The sequence below is a fragment of the Mugil cephalus genome, chromosome 1 (assembly GCF_022458985.1).
Source record: "Mugil cephalus isolate CIBA_MC_2020 chromosome 1, CIBA_Mcephalus_1.1, whole genome shotgun sequence".
Classification (NCBI taxonomy): domain Eukaryota; kingdom Metazoa; phylum Chordata; class Actinopteri; order Mugiliformes; family Mugilidae; genus Mugil; species Mugil cephalus.
Window position 1 is genome coordinate 32,585,630 of NC_061770.1, and position 18,720 is coordinate 32,604,349.

General features: G+C 43.3%; 1 protein-coding gene across 5 annotated transcripts; it reads right to left on the bottom strand.

Moving 5' to 3' along the window:
• Positions 1–45: 45 nt before the first annotated feature.
• LOC125006344 (type II inositol 3,4-bisphosphate 4-phosphatase-like) lies at positions 46–16,666 on the bottom strand. Of its 5 annotated transcripts, none has more exons than XM_047582329.1 (18): positions 16,500–16,666; positions 13,831–13,924; positions 13,009–13,078; positions 12,608–12,755; positions 11,698–11,828; positions 10,211–10,318; positions 10,017–10,125; positions 8,165–8,330; positions 7,884–8,090; positions 7,286–7,403; positions 6,849–7,024; positions 5,826–5,949; positions 5,517–5,643; positions 4,731–4,871; positions 4,547–4,644; positions 3,746–3,843; positions 3,161–3,315; positions 46–950 (listed from the first exon to the last, which is right to left on the bottom strand). In XM_047582329.1, exons 1-18 carry the CDS (start codon positions 16,649–16,651, stop codon positions 830–832), a joined length of 2,343 nt encoding a protein of 780 aa, XP_047438285.1. In that variant the 5' UTR covers positions 16,652–16,666; the 3' UTR covers positions 46–829. The 5 variants fall into 5 exon arrangements, with proteins under 5 accessions (XP_047438285.1, XP_047438263.1, XP_047438271.1 ...); XM_047582307.1 differs by lacking the exon at positions 16,500–16,666 and adding an exon at positions 16,128–16,368 and having other exon boundaries at positions 46–993; XM_047582315.1 differs by lacking the exon at positions 16,500–16,666 and adding an exon at positions 16,128–16,359.
• Positions 16,667–18,720: the final 2,054 nt, after the last annotated feature.

The following is an 18,720-nucleotide window of genomic DNA, read 5'->3' on the forward strand; positions in this document are numbered from 1 at the left end:
ACCTTCAAAAAAATAAATTAAATAAAAACAAATCCGCCATTTTTATTGTGTTATTTCACTTTAATTAAACAAAATATACAATTTTAACATATTACATATAATACAATAAATTTTAAAAAAATAAATAGCCGTCCATAAACGATAGCTGTTATATTATTTTCAGCTTCCACACACTTTTTAATATTCAGCAAACATGGTAATGTTTTTTTTTTTTCTTTCTTTCTTCCTCTGTGCTGGATTAAAGGGAATTAAAATGGGAATTTAAATATTCCGTATGAAAGGGTTTGGTCAACAGCAGGTTGCGTCAGAGAGTCACACTGCACCAACACAGGTGTTTAATATGAAGTTGTAAATGTTTTTATTTTGAAAATGGAACTGGAAGTGATTTGTTTCATGACGGGGTAAATACACCTCAGGGAGGAGAAGGGAGGTGGTGTAAGAGGCGGTGGTGGAGCAGAAGAAGAATGAGAGGGATGATGAAGAGGAGGCTGGAAAAGAAGGAGGAGGAGTTGCAGAAAAAGCAGAGTAGGAGAAGGAGTAAGAGGGGGTGGAGAAGAACGAGGAGGAGGAGCAAAAGAAGGTAAAGAAGAATGAGAAGGAGGTGGAAAGAGAAGGAGAATAAGAAGGAGAAGGGGGGAGAATGTAGAGGAGGAGGAGGTGTATCCAATGTGATCCTTTGATCCAGGTGACTCCAGTGAGTGGAGGTTTGATGAGGAGCAGCTTGGTGTCTCAGGTTCATGACCTCAGAGACATTGTAGTAAGCTCCTCCCATTCATCCATTCATCCATCCGTCCATTCATCCATCCGTCCCTCAGAGCTCAGAGCTCCTCTATCCATAGCTGCCGTCTGGAGGCCGGTACAGTTTGGGGAAGGTGAGGAGCTGAACGCCGCTGAAGGCGAACTTCCTGTTGCCCACGTTCTTCTGGACGTTGTCCATCCTGCAGCCGTCCCTGGAAGAGCCGACGAGGAGGAGAGGAGGAGAGGAGGAGGCTACTACATGATGAATACAATCAGAAAATAAACTGCCACTTTATTAGGTACACGGTGTTTAATTAAACGGGTAGAGCTCCCCCTGGTGGCTGGCTGCAGTATAGAGGGTATAAGCTCCTCCCCCTCTGTCAGTGGGTGGAGCTTGGTCCTCACATTTTTAGATCATTAATTCATCCTCCTAATGCCTACAGAGCTGGGTGATACTGGGAAATTTGGTATCGATCCAATACTAAGTAAATACAGGGCTAGTATCGCCGATACCGATACTTTTTCTTGAAATGTCACGATGATTGAATAACTTCGTAATTTTGCGCTGGACATATACAAGACAAACTGCAACAGAGGATCGATCTCAGCATGCTAGTATCAATCCACTACCGATACTGGCCTTGGTATCGATACTATCGATATTTAGCCTGTGTTTTTAGCATGTGTTTTTAATTTCGCCACGGTTTTTGGGATTAACAGGATCTAAGACGTATAAAAACTAAGAATTATCTTTGAACAGGAAATAAAACAATGTCCTCATATGTGGACACTGGGATTATTTTATTATGTATATTATAGTGAAGTCACCCAAAGTGTAATAAAATATAACTTTGTTTATTTTAATACCTGAACATGGCTGAGCAAAGACAGACAGTGAAGTCCAAACATCCTTGAACGAGTACTTGCTGATTAGTGACGTTGTAGCTCATCGCTATTGATAAAATTAGTTAAATTTGTGCCTTGTATGAAACTAGAATGAATAAATAAGTAAATTATAACCATAGAATTCAACAAGGTTTTGTCCTGTGATCGTCTGTAGAATGAACGAATGAACCATGTTTTTACACCGACAAGTGTAGTGACCCTTTCTACCACTAGGCGGCCGACTAACAGGTTTCAATGAAGCAGAATAAGCTGCGACAAAACTTAGAACTTAACGTCCCCATATGAGGACGCAGGATCTTTGAATCTGATTTATGTTCAGGAGCCCATTTTATTTTGTTATCTGATGCTATAAGGACACAATGTGACATCATGATGATTGACAGTTGTCATTGACAACGACCTGTGAAGTTTTCTCACAGGAAGTCAGAGTAAAAGTTTAGTTTTGTGAATCAGTAATAAGTAATTACCCAGCTAGCTAAAACGTTAGCTCCAACATTAGCTCTGTGGGCCAAGGGCAGCCAACCAGAGGGTCTAGACTGGCCCACAGCATGAATTTACACGGTGAAAAAATTACATTTAAGACATTAATCGCAGTTTTTCCAGTAACAGTAGCTGCTACTGCAACAGTTTCACACAGTTTTAGAGACTTAGAACTAAACAGAAATTGCACTTCTTTGTCTCAAGAAACATTCGGAGTTGTTGTTGTTTATTGGTTAACACACTGTTGTGTTACTGGTCCAGGCTCTTGTTTAACCTCCAGCCTCGGTTTGACCAATGGGAGGAAGTTCACGACTAGTCCGTACTCAGACTAACATGAGGCTCATGACGTTTACTGGTATTTAAGCAGAAGAACAACCAGACTGAGGATGAACCACAGAACCAGCAGGTGAGAGGACACCAGGAGGAAGGCCACCGGGTAAAGGTGTCGTCTGGGACTACCCAAGGTACATTCGCCTGGATCTAACCCAGAGGCGGTGAACCCTGACTGGGCGTAACACCCCTGGATCTGCCCCCAGGACAGACGAGATCTGGAGGGACGGACGAGGGGGAGTGTGTGGAGGAGAAAGGGTGAAATAAAGGAGGTTTAAGTGAAAAAAGAAAAGAGAAAATTATTAAAGAAAGAAACTACAGGAGGAAGGAAAGAAAAGATCAGTTCTAAGGGACTGGAGCAGCATTCACAGAGGAAGTGGTTAATCTGTTTAGGACCTACACAAAGTAAACTGAGTAAACTGGTCTTGGCCTCTTTTGAAGGACAAGACTTTCTATCATAAAAGTCAGAATCTCTCTAAGTGGTACTGTTCAGTGAAACCGGAAGAAAATGACATATTGCATCATGCAGAGTTTACTCAAACACAACTGGTGTCCAGAGCTCTGATTGGTTCAAAAAGATACCCAGAGGAATGTTTATAGGGACAAACCTCAACTTCCCTCCAGTCCTTTAGAACTGAAGACGCTACTCGGATGAAACATCTTGTCTAAAAACAAGGAAGGAAAACAAAGGCTGAGGAGGACTCACCTCCTCATGGTGTCCAGTGCGGAGCTGAAGTGTTGCCGGTTGAGGGCGTGCCGCTCTCTAAGTAACAAACACTGCTCCAGCGTCACCGACATGGCCGTCCGGTCCTTTGCGCTCTTACAGCTCGTCAGCCGGACGCCGTTCACCTGACGACACACCTGGAAACACAAAACCAAACCTTCCTGACTCCAGGTCCCCCAGAGATGACGAGAATCCTCTCTGAGAGGCTCCTAACTTAGCTTAAAAAGTCTTGGACAGAAACTCTGATATGGTCTTAGGCCACGCCCACATCTACCAAAACAACCTTCTGCGTAAAGATGGATCCATTGCAAAACCGCATGTAGTTTCCACCATCTTCTCCTCTGCTTCAGAAACTCCTAAGCCTCTCAAAAGTCCTCCTCCCTGCTCTTAACAGATCTCACCCTAGGAGCTCCCTGAAGGTTTTTTTTTTAGGAATACCTTTTATCTACTCTTAACTTTGAGGGGAAATTCTTAGAAAACATCTTAATTCTAAGTATTTCCTTTGAAGAATCTTTAGGAATATGACCCCAGGTGTTTTTGAAACATCTCTGTGGGTCTCAATCTCACCGTCGCAGCGATCCACAGGACCTCCACGTTCTTCCTCTTCCTGGACTCCACGCTGCGATTCAGAGACGACAGCAGCTCTGGCAGCGTCTGGACTCCGGCTGAGGGACGAGAGGTTCAGGTTCAGGTCAGTGGTTCAGTTGGATCACGGTAAAAATGTGGGAACAAAGAACTGTAACATCCCAACGCATCACAAAGACTAAAGTAAACGAGCAGCTGGTGCATATGATTATTAGCTAAGAGGTTAGGAGGAGACACTATGTGCTGCAATGCTAGAAAGAACTACTATGAGCTGGGAGGCTAGGAAGCGCTACTGTTAACTGGGAGGCTAGGAGGAGCTACAATTAGCTAGTAGGCTAGAGAGTGCTAATATTAGCTAGTAGGCTAGGAAGGCCTACTGTTAACTGGGAGGTTAGGAGGAGTTACTATTAGCTGGGAGGCTAAGGTGTTAGGAAGAGCTCCTTTTAGCTAAGAGGCTGGGAAGAGCTACTATTAACTGGGAGGCTAGGAACAGCGAAGTGCTAATATTTGCTGGGAGGCTAGGAAGAGCTATTATTAGCTAGTAGGCTAGGAAGCGCTACTATTAGCTAGTAGGCTAGGAAGAGCTACTTTTAGATAAGAGGCTGGGAAGAGCTACTATTAGCTAGTAGGCTAGGAAGTGCTACTATTAGCTAGGAGGCTAAGAAGCTAGGAAGTGCTACTATTAGCTAAGAAGATATGAAGTTAGCAAGAGCTATTATTATCTGTGAATCAGGAAGAGCTGCTATTAGCTGGGAGGCAAGGAAGGTAGGGAGAGCTTCGTACCCATGTCAGGAAGCCTCTCTCTCAGCGCGCTACAATAAGTCTTCAGTCTGACACAGCTCTGTTCATTCATTCTCTCTTGCAGTGAACTGTCACCAAACCTGAAAACAACAACAACAACAGTTTAGAACAGGGGTCCCCATACACCAGGGTTGGTAGTTGTGTAGTACAGAGTGTGTGTTTGTACCTCTCAGCCAGACTCTGGTGCTGATTGATTCCAATGTTGAACAGAACCGGTTCAACTCGAATCAAACTCCCGTCTTTTAGCTCTTGTGGCAACAACCTGAAGTTCTCTGGGGGCACCGGGACCTCGACGACAAAACCAGCCCTGGTTGGAGGACATGGGACGCCATGATAGAGCTGTATGCTACGTACTCAGGGCTAAAACTAGGGATGCTAACTGCAAGGCTAACTGGGTACAAGTTAACTAGCAAACAATGCTAACTGGTAACTAGTAGACAAAGTTATCTCGAAACAAGATAAATAGCAACCAAAGATATCTCGATACAAGATAGCTAGCAAATAAAGCTAACTCACACCCAGATAAAAAAGCTAACCTGATACAAGATAAATAGCAACCAAAGCTATCTCGATACAAGATAGCTGGCAAATAAAGCTAACTCACACCCAGATAAAAAAGCTAACCTGATACAAGATAAATAGCAAACAAAGCTGACTGATACAAAACTCTGTATGTCTAAAAACTTTGTCTCAAAAAATTGACACTTGAACTTGAGTCACCTATGTTCTATTAACAACTTAAAATGACCTAAAACATCTTAAAAAAAAAATAATTAACGTGTACTTGTGTGTGTTTTAATTCGCACTAACAAGGAGGAGGCGGAGCTTATGAACTACACTGCAGCCAGACACCAGGGGGAGTTCTACTAGCTTTAGCTTCACTTTAGAGGAAATGTTACCATTAGATCAAGGAATGTGAACGGTCAAGACAGAAGACAGTTTGTGTTCCCACCATGTTCCACAGAGCCTCGGCAGCAGGTCGTGAGGTTCGTCCGTTTTGGCCTCGGTGATGGCGAACGCAACTCGGCTCAGGTCGGCCACGCCCACCTCCATGTCCTCCAGCATCCCCACCTCATCACCTGTTACACACAAACCGTTAAAACTAGACCCTCGATAAGAAAGTGTAAGAACACGGTTATTCTGGAACAATGTCATTCAACTAATGGAGGGAATTTGAAACCCTGAAAGTTGTTGTTTAGGGTTACAAAAACAATCGACCCTCTGGTATGTGTAGTTGTACAGAGTGTAGACATGTTTGTACCGTAGGTGCTGAGCAGGCCTTCAAACTGAGCCAGGATGCCGACAGTGTGAAGCTGCTGCAGGAAGTCAGGATCATCGAGACCTCTGTTCAGCTTCAGCATGAAGCCACAAACCAACGCAGACAGCTGGGAGATAGACAGGTCAACACAACAAACCACAAACCTTAGCTCGATGCAGTTCAAACACCATAAACACACAGTTCATTGTCGTTCTCACCGCTTGGACAAAGACACAACTAGTTAAAAAAAACTAATTCGATACGTAACAATAAGCAAACAAAGCTAACCAACAACTAGCAAGCAAAGCAAATACGTGATAAAAAGCAAATAAAGCTAACTCATAAGTAGCAAGTAAAAATATCCGATCAATAGCAAGTAAAGCTAATTGATAACTAGCAAAGTAAGCTAAATGATAAGTAGCAAACAAACCTAACCAAATACGAGATAACTAGCAAGCAAACCTAATTTGTCACGAGTCAACAAGCAAATAAAGCTAACTGACGACTAGCTAAACAAAGGTAACTGATAACTATTAAAAGAAACTAACTCACTAAGAGATAAATGGCGACAAAGCTAACTCAATACAAGACAACTAGCAAACAAAGCTAACTGATAACTAGCAAACAGAGCTAACTGATATTCAGCAAACATAGCTAACTGATAACTAGCAAGTAAAGCTAACTGATAACTAGCAAGCAAAGCTAAGTAGACAAAAGATAGCCAGCAACAAAGCTAACTGATAAATAGCAAACAAACCTAACCAAATACGAGATAAATAGCAACCAAAGCTAACTGATAACCAGCAAACGAAGCTAACTAGATACAAAACTTATCCAAGAAATTGACACTTGAACATTCATCAACATTATATCGACTACCTATGTCTTTGAAAAAAAAATAATTTCATGTGTATTTTAGTGTTTTAGTTTTAGGCATAAGCCCCGCCCACTAACATAAAGGGGGTGGAGCTTATGACCTATATTGCAGCCAGCCACCATAAACACACAGTTCCTTCTCGTTCTCACCGCCTGGCTGAAGACGGCGTGACGTCTCTGGACGATGGACGCAGGCCCCTGAGTGACAGTTGCCGCCAGCGCCCCCTGCAGGATTACAAACGTCATGGCGGCCTGGGCCTTCCCCACGGCCTCGCGCACACAATCCCTGAGAGTGACCACCAGGGGGAGCAGCTGCTCCTGCCAGGCTGGAGGGGAGAAAAAAAGAAGAAGGGAGGATCAGTATAACTTATAATAATACCAATCAGCCACAACATTATGACCATGTGGTGACCTGGAACCCACCCACACCACAAGGCCACTATGAGTCACAACAGTTTTAGAGACCTACACAATATTAGTGGCTGATGGGTGTACAAGATCACTAGCAAGACAAATACTACTAAGCGGACTGGACACGTGGTAACTAGTGAGACAAAGTGAGACAAAGTGTCAGGATCTTGAGTCACCCGTGGCCTCCTGGTCCGATGGCGTCCCCTTCTGATGTTGCTCCTCCCGCCCCTGCAGCCGGTCCACCATGGCTACGATACAGTTCAGGCTCTTGGCCACGTTGGCCCAGGCCATGTCCTGCACAGACACACACACACACACACACACACAAATATAAACAATACAATCGTATAAAGACGCCCAAAGACTGATGTAATAACCAGGTCATGGTTATGGTCAGGTATGTACTGTTCTATATTAATATGGATCTCAGTAGGTGTCAGCTGACCTCATCCTGAGGGAACAATGTTGATGAGCCAGAGACACATCACAGCACAGCACTGTTGCTGTGGATAAAATTTGTTAAATTTGCACGTTGTATGACGCTAGAAACGTTAATAAACATAAATAAGTTTAAGTTAAAAAAGTACAGGTTTGCTACCACTAGATAGCAGACTAAATTGTCCACAAATGAGGACAATGGGTTTAACTGAAGCTGGATAAGCTGCAACAAACCCTAAAACTTAACGTCCCCATATGAGGACGCAGGGTCTCAGGAGGTGTATCTATAAACACCATAATCGTATCAAGCTGCTCATCACACAAACTCCCACTTGCCCACTCCTCCTCGTCGTACTCCGTGTCGCGCCGCCAGACGCCATCCCGTTGCCACGGCAATGCCTCTCCGTCCAGCTGCGAACCCTCGCAGGTCAACCCGTTGCTGTGGACGTGGCTGCCGTTGCTGTCGGTCACGTGTTGCTGGTGGATCTCCAGCAGGGCGCTCTTGACCAGCTCGTCTTTGAGGGCGTGGACGAACCGCTCGGTCTGATCGTTCAAACGAAGAGTGGCGTCAGCTTCTTATGAATCCAAAACAAAAAAAAAAAAAAAGATTTCCTCACCTGTCGGGTCAGGCTATCGAGGACGAGCCGGAGTCGGGCGGCGTTCAGCTCCAGGGAGATGGAGAGCAGCTCCTCGGCAAACCCGAAGACTTGAGGCTGCAGCTGGGCCACGCTGGACAGAAGGTCCCTGGCTCTGGAGCTCTCCTCCTGGGAGTAAGTCACCGAGCTGTAGAGGGAAACACATGATGAAATCCAGACAATACAAAATCTAGTCTTAAATGTCCTCCCCTGTAGATCCCTAAAGTCTCTCCTTGTCTCCTCCTAGAGTCGACTATAAAACTAGTGTGGAGAGGGGACCTTGTACCTTGGTTCCAGAAAACCTGTGGACAACAACTCCCAATGGTTTGATGTTAGATAATGTCACACAAACATTTTTTATGTATGTATTTACCACTTTTTTGTGGTGTTGAACACTGAGCTTTAGTGTATACTCCTACACCAGGTCCTAGCTGGTGTGTCGGTGTTGTTTTGTCATGATGGCACTAAAACACTGGGCCAGTTTTGCTCTGTACTTCACACTAATTCCTCAACCGTTCCTCAACTGTAGTTTTCTAAATTCCTTCCTAACGTCCAATAAATATTTCTATCTAAGTTAATCTTGGCTCCAGAAAACCATCCTTCAGGTTGTGGCATTTGCTGCGTTTCCATTACACCTGGAAATGCTCTTAACCCTAAATATCACAATAAAAAACTGGTGGAACGGAAACACCTACATCTACCCAAAGCTTAAACATTTCTACGCTCTCATAGGTGGTTGTTCAGACATATTGACATAAAAGTTTACCGCTAAAGGGCGGCACTTTTATGGTATATTTTCCCTGGAGACGACGCAAGGGGTCATGTGACCAGTTCGTTTGAAGTCCATCTTCCGCAAAGTGATGAGAATTTAAGAGAATTATGGTCAATGACGTGACATACATGATGCATTGCTGCAATCAGATTTTTCCATATACGACGCAGCAACACGTGTAATACAATCCATCACCATGGGAGGTGCTAATGTATGTCATGAAGTTATTAGCCACTTTGTTATACAACAGAAGAAGCCTGTTAGAAACATAACGGTAGAGGTGGAGAAACTATGCGAACTTACTGGCGCACCTGCTACACATCCCTACCCTTATACAAGACTTACACAGAGAATGTGTGGATAGAAACTGCTGTCGTGATGGAAAAGACTGGAAATGATGTGAGGACCAAACATAAACAGCATAGAGACATACCACCGTCACTTCTTGCATCTTATTGTGCCGGCAAAACACATTCCCGTGTTTTTCCCGACTGAGTAACAATTGAATTTAATTGAATTTGAATTGGATTTATTTATTTTGAACATAACAGAAATATATTTAAAAGCTGAAAGACAACAGTTAGGTGACATATTTATTCATATTTAAACATATTTAAACAGCCATGTCTGAAAGTTCAATAGTAGCGCCACTGGCTACCGTAATCATTTTTTTTTTCTTCATAAAAAGCTAAAATTGGGGACATTTTATTGGGCAGCTTCAGCCCGGGGGAAAGGTCAGTTTCATCAGTTTCATATTATTGATGAGGAGTTTCATTAGCCGTTAGCGATAGCAACAAGTACGTCACACGAGCCTACATCATCATTCATCACATCTATCGTGGTGATGGTTGAATTCTTATCGTGGGGATTGTTTTTCTATGTATCTACCTATCTATCTGTCTATAAATGCCTGGAGAGTAAAAACAGTGGGAGTATGTCGACAAGACCAAATGATGAGTATTTGTGTTGCCAGCATCACTAATCCTGAAAGATGGGAGATTATGGGGATTAGTGGACAACAGAGGCAAATGGGGGGGATGGTTGTGGAAAGCAGGGGGTCACCTGTGGCTGTGGTTGGCGTGTTTTCCGAGGAGTCGTTTCAGTCCTCCGTGTTTGAAGGCCTGGTGGTGATCGGCTGGAGCCCCAAACGTTATGACCTCATACCACACACCTGAACATGGAGACAGAGCAGCTATGACTAGAGAGGCCAGGAGGAGGAGGAGGAGGAGGAGGAGGAGGCAGCTTTAGGTTTGTACCTGTGCTGCCTGGGCTGGTGACCTCCATTCTCTGTGAGTGTAGGTTGGTGGAAACAAACTGAAGGTGTCGCTCCGACTTACTGCTGCTAGCCTTGAAGCAGCACGAGGCTGTTTGGATGGATTTAAAAAAGACAAAAAAGCTTTAAGAGACACTGTGTGACCTTTTAGAATTAGAAAAACCTTATTTACTGGAAGTCTGCTCAATGTCCTTTAATAGCAGCTCTCTATAGACTCCCACCTAATAGTAACTCTCCCCATTCTCCCAGATAATAATAGCTCTACCTAGTCTCCCAGCTAATAGTAGCTCTTGATAACTTTCCAGCTAATAGTAGCTCTTTCTAGCTTCAAAACCAATAGTAGCTCTTCCTTGTCTCCCAGCTAATTGTAGCTGTTCCTGGCCTCCCAGCTAAGAGAAGCTCTTCCTAGCCTCCCAGCTAATGGTAGCTCGTCCTAGCTTCCCAGTTAATAGTTGCTCTTTCTAGCCTACCAGCTAACAGTAGCTCTTTCTAGCCTCCCAGGTAAAATGGGCTTTGCATAACTTTCCAGCCAATAGTAGGTTTTCACAGCTTCCCAGCTAATAGTAGCTCTTCCTCATCTCCCAGCTAATAGTAGCTCTTCCTCATCTCCCAGCTAATAGTAGCTCTTCCTAGCCTCACAGCTAATTGTAACTTCTCCTGGCTTGCCAGCTAATAGTAGCTCCTCCTGACCTCCCAGCTAATAGAAGCTCTTCCCAGCCACATAGCTAACAGTAAATCCTCCTGGCCTCCTGGCTACTAGAAGCTCTTCCTAGCCTCCCAGCTAATAGTGGCTTCCCAGCTAATAGAAGCTCTTCCTAGCCTCTGAGCTAATAGCAGCTCTCTATAGCCTCCCAGCTAACAGTATCTCTTTGTAGTTTCCCAGTTAATAGTTGCTCTTTCTATGCTGCCAGCTAACAGTAGCTCTTCCTAGCCTCCTAGCTAATAGTAACTGGTGCTAGTCTTCCAGCTAATACTGGATTTACCTAGCTTTCATGCTAATACTATCTCTTCCTAGCCTCACAGCTATATGTAAAGAAAAAAAATGTTGTATTTCTGTGATTCCAGATTCCATCTTTCATCTTCCAATAAAGATATTTAAAGAAAAAGAAAACCTGTATTTAGCCCATAATGAGAAAACTGACGTTTACAACAGCATACAAAAGGGCACAAGAGTAAAGAGTGTAAAGATAAAGATGTGAAGATAAATAGATAAATAGATACTAGATAAAATATGCCAAAAAAGTATTGAATTACACAGATGGCCCAGGTGTAACTGGGTTATAAAGTTGCACGTAGTAAATAGTGAAAGTGAATATTGAGCTGTAATGATAATGATGATATATATAAAGTTAGGGCCAAAGCCATTAAATATGAAGCAAAAGAATGTAATCAAATATTTAGAGACGTTAAACATTGAATGGGGTCAAATTCAGGCCAAATAATAATAATAGGAGGTTAAACTCATCTCACCTGAGAGTTTATCAAGCTCAGTGAGAACTTCCTGATAGCAACCAATCAGGTGGCTACAGCGGTTGATGACATCATGGCGGAGGCCGTCCCAGTGGGGTGAAAGGTCAGCGAGCTCCTTCACTTCCTGAACCCTGAAAAAAGACCAGAGACGGATTGTGTTTCAGTCCAAACACATTGGCCACAACTCAAAGTAGTAGTAAGAGTAGCTCCTCCCAGCTAATAGTCGCTCCTCCTAGCCTCCCGGCTAATACCAGCTCTTCATATCCTCCCAGCCAATAGTAGTTCCTCCTAGCCTCCCAGCTAATAGCAGCTCTTCATGTCTTCCTAGCTAATAGTGGTTCCTCCTAGCTAATAGCCACTCTTCCTAGTAGCCTCCCAAGTAATAGTAGCTCTTCATACCTTCCTAGCTCTGCATAGCCTTTAAGCTAATAGTATCTCTTCCCTATCTCCCAGTTAATAGTAGCTCTTCCTAGCATCCTAGCTTCCCGGCTAATAGTTGCGCTCCCTAGCCTCCCAGCTAATAGTAGCGCCTCATAGCTTCCCAGCTAATAGTATCTCCTTCGGGCCTCCTAGCTAATAGTAGCTCTTTATAGCCTCACAGCTAATAGTAGCTCTTCATAGCTTCCCAGCTAATAGTAGCTCCTCCTGGTCTCCCAGCTAATAGTCGCTATTCTTAGCCCCCTCGCTAGTAGAAGCTCTTCCTAGTCTCCTAACTAATAGTAGCTCTTCATAGCCTCCATCTAATAGTAGGTAGGTCTTTATACCCTCCCAGCTAATAGTAGCTCCTCCTGGCCTCCCAGCTAATAGTAGCTTTACCTTGCTTCCTAGCTCATCCATTCTAGTTCACTATGTTTCTCTAAGTTTCTGAGCCAGTCTTTGTGAATTCTCTGACTTGACGTTTTGAGGATACCTGTCTTTGTGCTCCTGTATGAGCGTACTCAGTAGCTGTCTGGGCAAAGAGAAAGAGAGTGGCGTCTCCGACATCTGTTCCCTGACCAGCAGCCACCTCTGATCCTCCGTCTGGAACCGGTACACCTTCGACACCTGAGCACACAGCACTGCACACATGCACAAATCAACCGTTTATGAGACACTACTCATTGAACTACTCAGAAATACTAAACTTCAACCCGGACTGTTATCGTAGGAAGTCGGAAGACTTGTTTACTTCTGAGATTTTTTTTTTTTTTTAATTTTCATGGAGAAAATCAAAATGAACGAATTTACCAAATATGGTTCCTCGCGCCCCACAAAGGGTTAAGAAGGTATCTGAGGAAACACAAAAACATCTTATAATAAACTATGTCTCACCAGCTCTCATCATTGGACTATTTTCTTTGTCGTGGACAGAGGTGTGAAGACTGTCACACAGCGCAGGACACTGAAAGAAGACACAAAGACAAAAGATGTGACCTAGAGCAGAGGACCCCAACCACTGGATCCATGGACCATTTGGTACTGGACACAAAGAAAGACCAACCATGATCAAAATAATATTGTTTTTTCCTTTCAGCTGTCTTTTTTATTTTGAGAAACGACCACATCCTCACTACCATGCTTGACTCTTTAGCGCGTCACTCTTGCCAAAAATAAAGCTCACTTCCTGGCCTCACAGCTAATAGTAGCTGTTCCTAGCCTCTGAGGTAATGGTAACTCTTCCTGGACCCTCCTAGCTAACAGTAGCACGTCCTAGCCTCCCAGCTCATAGTAGCTCTTCCTAGACCCTCCTGACTTCCGACCTAATATTAACTCTTCCTAGCCTCCCCTTGAGCCCTAAAGGTAAGCTAAAATAAGTTGGACCCCCATGATCTAACAGTATAGTGATTTGCTATTGGAGCCCCACACAACTATCATGCCTGTGGAAACATTTTCTTGTATAAAACCAGTCCTGCTACAGAAAAGGTTGGTTGACCGTTGACCTAGATGTGAGATGTGTTGTTAGCACAGTGTTTGGTTTATTATTGAAGGTATTGTTTGTCCTCCGTTCAGCGTTTCCGCTACACATGACTCATTCTCCAAACCTCACACATGCCTCGAAGGAAACCACAAACTGAGTCAAACTGTGATCGCACTACTTTGAATTTCTATCAGAAGCACAAATCTGTCTTCTCGCGCTCCTTCTCCTTTTTCTACCTTGTGTCCAGGAAGAGTGTTGTCCTCGCTCTGCCACTCCATCTGCAGACGGGACATATTCACCTCCCCGACCTCGTTCACTCCCTCCATTGTCCTGACAAAAACGTAAACAAAGAAAAAAAGATTGGATGAAAGAACAACAGTCAAAAGAGAGGAGACAGGATGGCTAAAGCACAAAGCTAACTGCAAGTAAAACTGGCAAGATGCTATGCTAACTAACAATGCTAACTAGTAACAAGATAAGTAGCCTTACAGGGCTATCCAGTAAAAATAAAACTAGCATTGCAATGCTAACTAGGAACAAGCCACATAACTAGTTACACAATAACTAGTGACACAATGCTAACGAGGAACAAGGTAACTAACAAAATCAGTTAAAAGCTAACCAACAACACTAAGCTAACTAGAAACAAAACTCACAAGACAAGCTAAGTAGGAACACGACAACTTCCACAACCAGTTACAAGATAACTAGCTGTATGGTGCTAAACATAAACAAACTAACTATTACAAGCTAACTAGGAACACTAAGTAACTAGAAACTAGCAGCACAAAGCTAACAACAAACTAGCTAACTTACAAGACAATGCTAGCCGGGAAAAAGATAACTAGCGGCACAAAGCTAACCAAAAACTAGCTAACTCACAAAACACTGCTAACTAGGAACAAGATAACTAGCAAAATCAGTTACAAGCTAACTAGTGTCACAAAGCTAATCTGAAACAACCCAACCCAAAAAAATAAGGAGAGTACATGCTTTGAAAAGGAAAAAGTTAAAATGATGCTGACAATAATGAAACAATACATCTGTTGATAATTTTGCTAAATGAAAAAAGTTGTGACAGAATAATTAGGCCATGAATCATTGTTGGAACTGACAACGTGTGACAGTTCTCTTAAGTAAGTCCATGGATGGAGATCGTTGGGCTTTTCCAATTCTTCAAAAGTGAAATTGACCCTGGTTCACTTCCTTCCTCCATCCGGCTGCTACTTCTCTCTCTAACTCTGCACTAAGTCCACACCTTTCCACTGTTAACTGTAACCTCCTCCTCGTCTTCTTCTTCTTCTTCTTCTTCTTTCCCCTCTCTCTCTCTCTTCTTTTCCAATATAAGGAGTAAAAAGATATCTGATACTCCCGATTTCCTGTCCGGTCTGATACCATGTAAAATTTAAGCTGGTATCGGTGATACCGCTTCATAAAGAATTCTAGATTTCAGAGTAATTTATTTATTTATTTAATTTAAACTCGGAAGCCTCCCAGCTAATAGTAGCTCTTCCTAGCCTCCCAGCTAATAGTAGCTCTTCCTAACTTCCTAGCATCTCAGCTAATAATAGCTCTTTCCAACTTCCTAGCCTCCCAGCTAATAATAGCTCTTCCCAACTCCCTAGCCTCCCAGCTCATTCCAGCTTCCTAGCCTCCCTGCTAATAATAGCCCTTCCTAACTTCCTAGCTTCCCAGCTAATAGTAACACTTCCCAACTTCCTAGCCTTCGAGCTAATAGTAGCTCTTCCCAACTTCCTAGCATTCCAGGTTATAGTAGCACTTCCTAGCCTTAACAAACTATTATGCTACTGGTCCGGTCCCCGGACTATTTCAAATCATAGCTTCATAAAGAATACGAGACATCAGAGTAATTTATTTATTTAATTTAAACTCTGGCGTATATTGAGGTAGTGGCCTCATTTACTATATAGTCGAGCTAATACAACTAAAGAAAAAACAGAGACACAGTCAAACAAAATATGTGAAAATACTGTTTCAGATATGAAAGAAGGAGAATAAACAAAACAATTAAAGTCGATTTTGTTAATTATTAAGTACTCATAAATGCCTCGTGTTCTGTGTTGTAGTTTAACCTGAGGTGTTGCACAACGTTTGTTGTGTTGCCACAATTTAGTAGTTTTGGTACTTTCCACAATGTTAATGATTATACATTATCTCAAATTGGTATCGATATTTTGATTTGAGAATTGATTTTAGAGCACATAGGTCTGGCATCGGTGGTATCGATGTTTCAGTATCGATCCACACATCACTAGTTTGTGTACAAACTTAGGCTGTAAAAGTCAATGGTTACAAGACTGGTTTCATTTCAGCCACAGCTTAAGGTGTGTTATGTAAAATAATAACACAACACAATAAATAATACACAACAAACACTACTAGACTGTATAAAACAGACCTGACCATGTGTTAGTCTCAGAAACAGCTAAAATGAACTAGTAGTAAAGTAGCGACATGAAAATCTCCAGAGACGCAACATTCAAGCACAGACACAACAAAGTGTATCCACTACCTGTTCACACCTGTCTCCACCTCTCCTCCTCTCTCTGCCTACGTCTCCCCCTCCTCATTCTCTCACTCCTCTCTCTTTGTCCTTATCTTGAGCTCCCACTGCTCTTGTCTCAGAAGACTGTGACGCCGAAACAGGAAGTGATTGTCCTCTTCTGCTCTCAGTGCAGGCGGAGTCACTCTCACTTCCTCTTCTGGGTGCAGGTATCCAGGCAACAGCCAGTCAGGTGGCAGGTAGTGGTAGCTGACTCTTTAGCATATAGTATTATACACGTGGTGGGCGGTTACTGGGAGCAGTAACCAGCGTGAAGGAGTCTGAGGTTCGTTCTTAACTAAATATAACAGAGGAGTTTGATCTGGACTAAAGACTGTTTACCTGAGGTTAAAGGAGGTGTGAGGCTCCTTGGACCGGAGGAGATCTCTGATGGAGAAGGAGGTGAAACCCAGGAACCTCCTCTGAAAGAGCAAAAACAGACAGGGCGTTGTTGTATCCTCAGCTTCAGCTGCACCAAAATATGCACCTCTCATTAAACTTCAAAGCTTCACGTTTCCAAACTCTAAAGGTTCATGTTCTAAACTTTAAAAGCTTCATGTTCTAAACTTTAAAAGCTTCATGTTCTAAACTTTGAAGCTTGATAGAGTGCTACCGGTGGGCAGAGGTAAAACAGGATGTTGAAACAATGTGACGAACCGTTGCCTCATTTCCTCGCTTGCAGCTGAAGGTTTGGGCAAGAAAATGCTGAAACTCTAAGCTAATCTGTTTCTTTGAGTCCTGCAACAGAACAGGAGGATTTTTAGATTAGACGCTAATCCTCATCACACACACACTACTCCTACACACCTAGCATAGCTCCTTTGAGCCTCCCAGTTAATCGTACCTCTTTGAAGCCTCTTGGCTAATAGCAGCTTTCTTTAGCCTCTCAGCTAAGAGTAGCTCTTTGTAGCCTTCAAGCTAATAGTAGCTCCTCTTAGCTCCCAAGCTAATTGTAGCTGTTTGTAGCCTTTCAGGTAATAGTAGCTCATCTTAGTTCTGAGCCTCCAACCTAATATTAGCGCTTGCTAGCATCCTAGCTAATAGTAACTCTTCTTAGTTCCTAGCCTCCAACCTAATATTATTTTTTCCTAGCATCACAGCTAAAAGTGGCTCTCCTTAGCTTCCCAGTTAATAGTAGCTCCTCCTGGTTACCTAGCCTCCCAGCTAATAGTAGTTCATCCTAGCTTCTCAGCTAATGTAGCTCTTCTTAGCTACCTAGTCTCCCAGCTAATAGCAGCTCTTCCTAGCCTCCCAGCTAATAGTCGCTCCTCCTTGCTTCCCAGCTCTGTAGCTTCCTAGCTTTTACCTGCGTGCTCTCCCCTACCTGTCCAACGGAGGCGCTGTCGTCTCCTGGTGGACGGAAACACTCAGCACAGGGGATCATCTTCCCCTTGTTCTCCTTCTTCTTTTTCTTCTTTTACTTTGAAAGTATGCTCAGAGATCACCAGTTGTGGCTTCGAAAAATAATACTGCAGTTTTAGCTGTAATACGGAAACGTTTTGAAGATAAATCATCCAGAAAGAAGAGAAACACCTGATGATACGACGTCAAGTTTGGCCCGAACCTGAAGATCCCCATAAATACATAAAGTATCTCATCTAACCTGAACGCACCGTGTTATTATTAGGAAAAAATAATTACTAGACACACAGGAAAGGAAAACAGCAGCTGAAAAGGCAGAAAAATTAAAGTGAAGAAGAAGAAGAGCCTCCAGTGACCTCAGATTAAAACACGCCCGTCAGAAATAATCCATCAGAAGTGAAACGTCCATCATCTTTGTCTGATCTGTCTCTGAACAAACACTGGCAGCTCTATTGCTTTTTCCTCCTCCTCCTCCTCCTCCTCCTCTGCTTTCGTCATGGCCAACAGGATTAAAACCGTGGGCCCACGTGCATCATGGGAAATATGCAGATTAGCGAGCGGCGACAAATAAAACGGAAAGTTATCTGAAAATCCTAAATTCATCTGAGTGTGTGTGTGTTAGTGTGCGTTAGTGTGTTACTGTTTGTTACTGTTTGTTAGTGTGTGTGTGTGACAGAGATTAACTGAACGGAGAGTGAGAAGGAGGTCGAGTGTGTGTTAGTGTGTCTGTTGGTGTGTTGGCATGTGTTAGTGTGTTGAAAAGCACTGCTGCCATTACACAGAATCAAAACTAATCCTCTTATCTACACATTTTGTTCATAGAAGAGACACGCAAGTGTATGTTCAGCTAACAGTAGCTCCTCCTAGCCTCCCAGCTTAGTAGCCTCCCAGCTAACAGTAGCTCCTCCTAGCCTACCAGAAAATAGTAGCCTCCCAGCTAACAGTAGCTCCTCCTAGCCTACCAGGTAATAGTAGCCTTCAAACTAACAGTAGTTTTTCCTAGCCTCCCAGCTAATAGTAGCCTCCCAGCTAACGGTAGCTCCTCCTAGCCTACCAGGTAATAGTAGCCTCCCAGCTAACAGTAGCTCCTCATAGCCTCCCAACTAATAGTATTCTCCCAGCACTTCCTTCCGGTCGTAAGGGGGCGGAGTTGAGTAGATCCAAGATGGCGACCTCTACGACTGTGCATCATTAGCTTTAG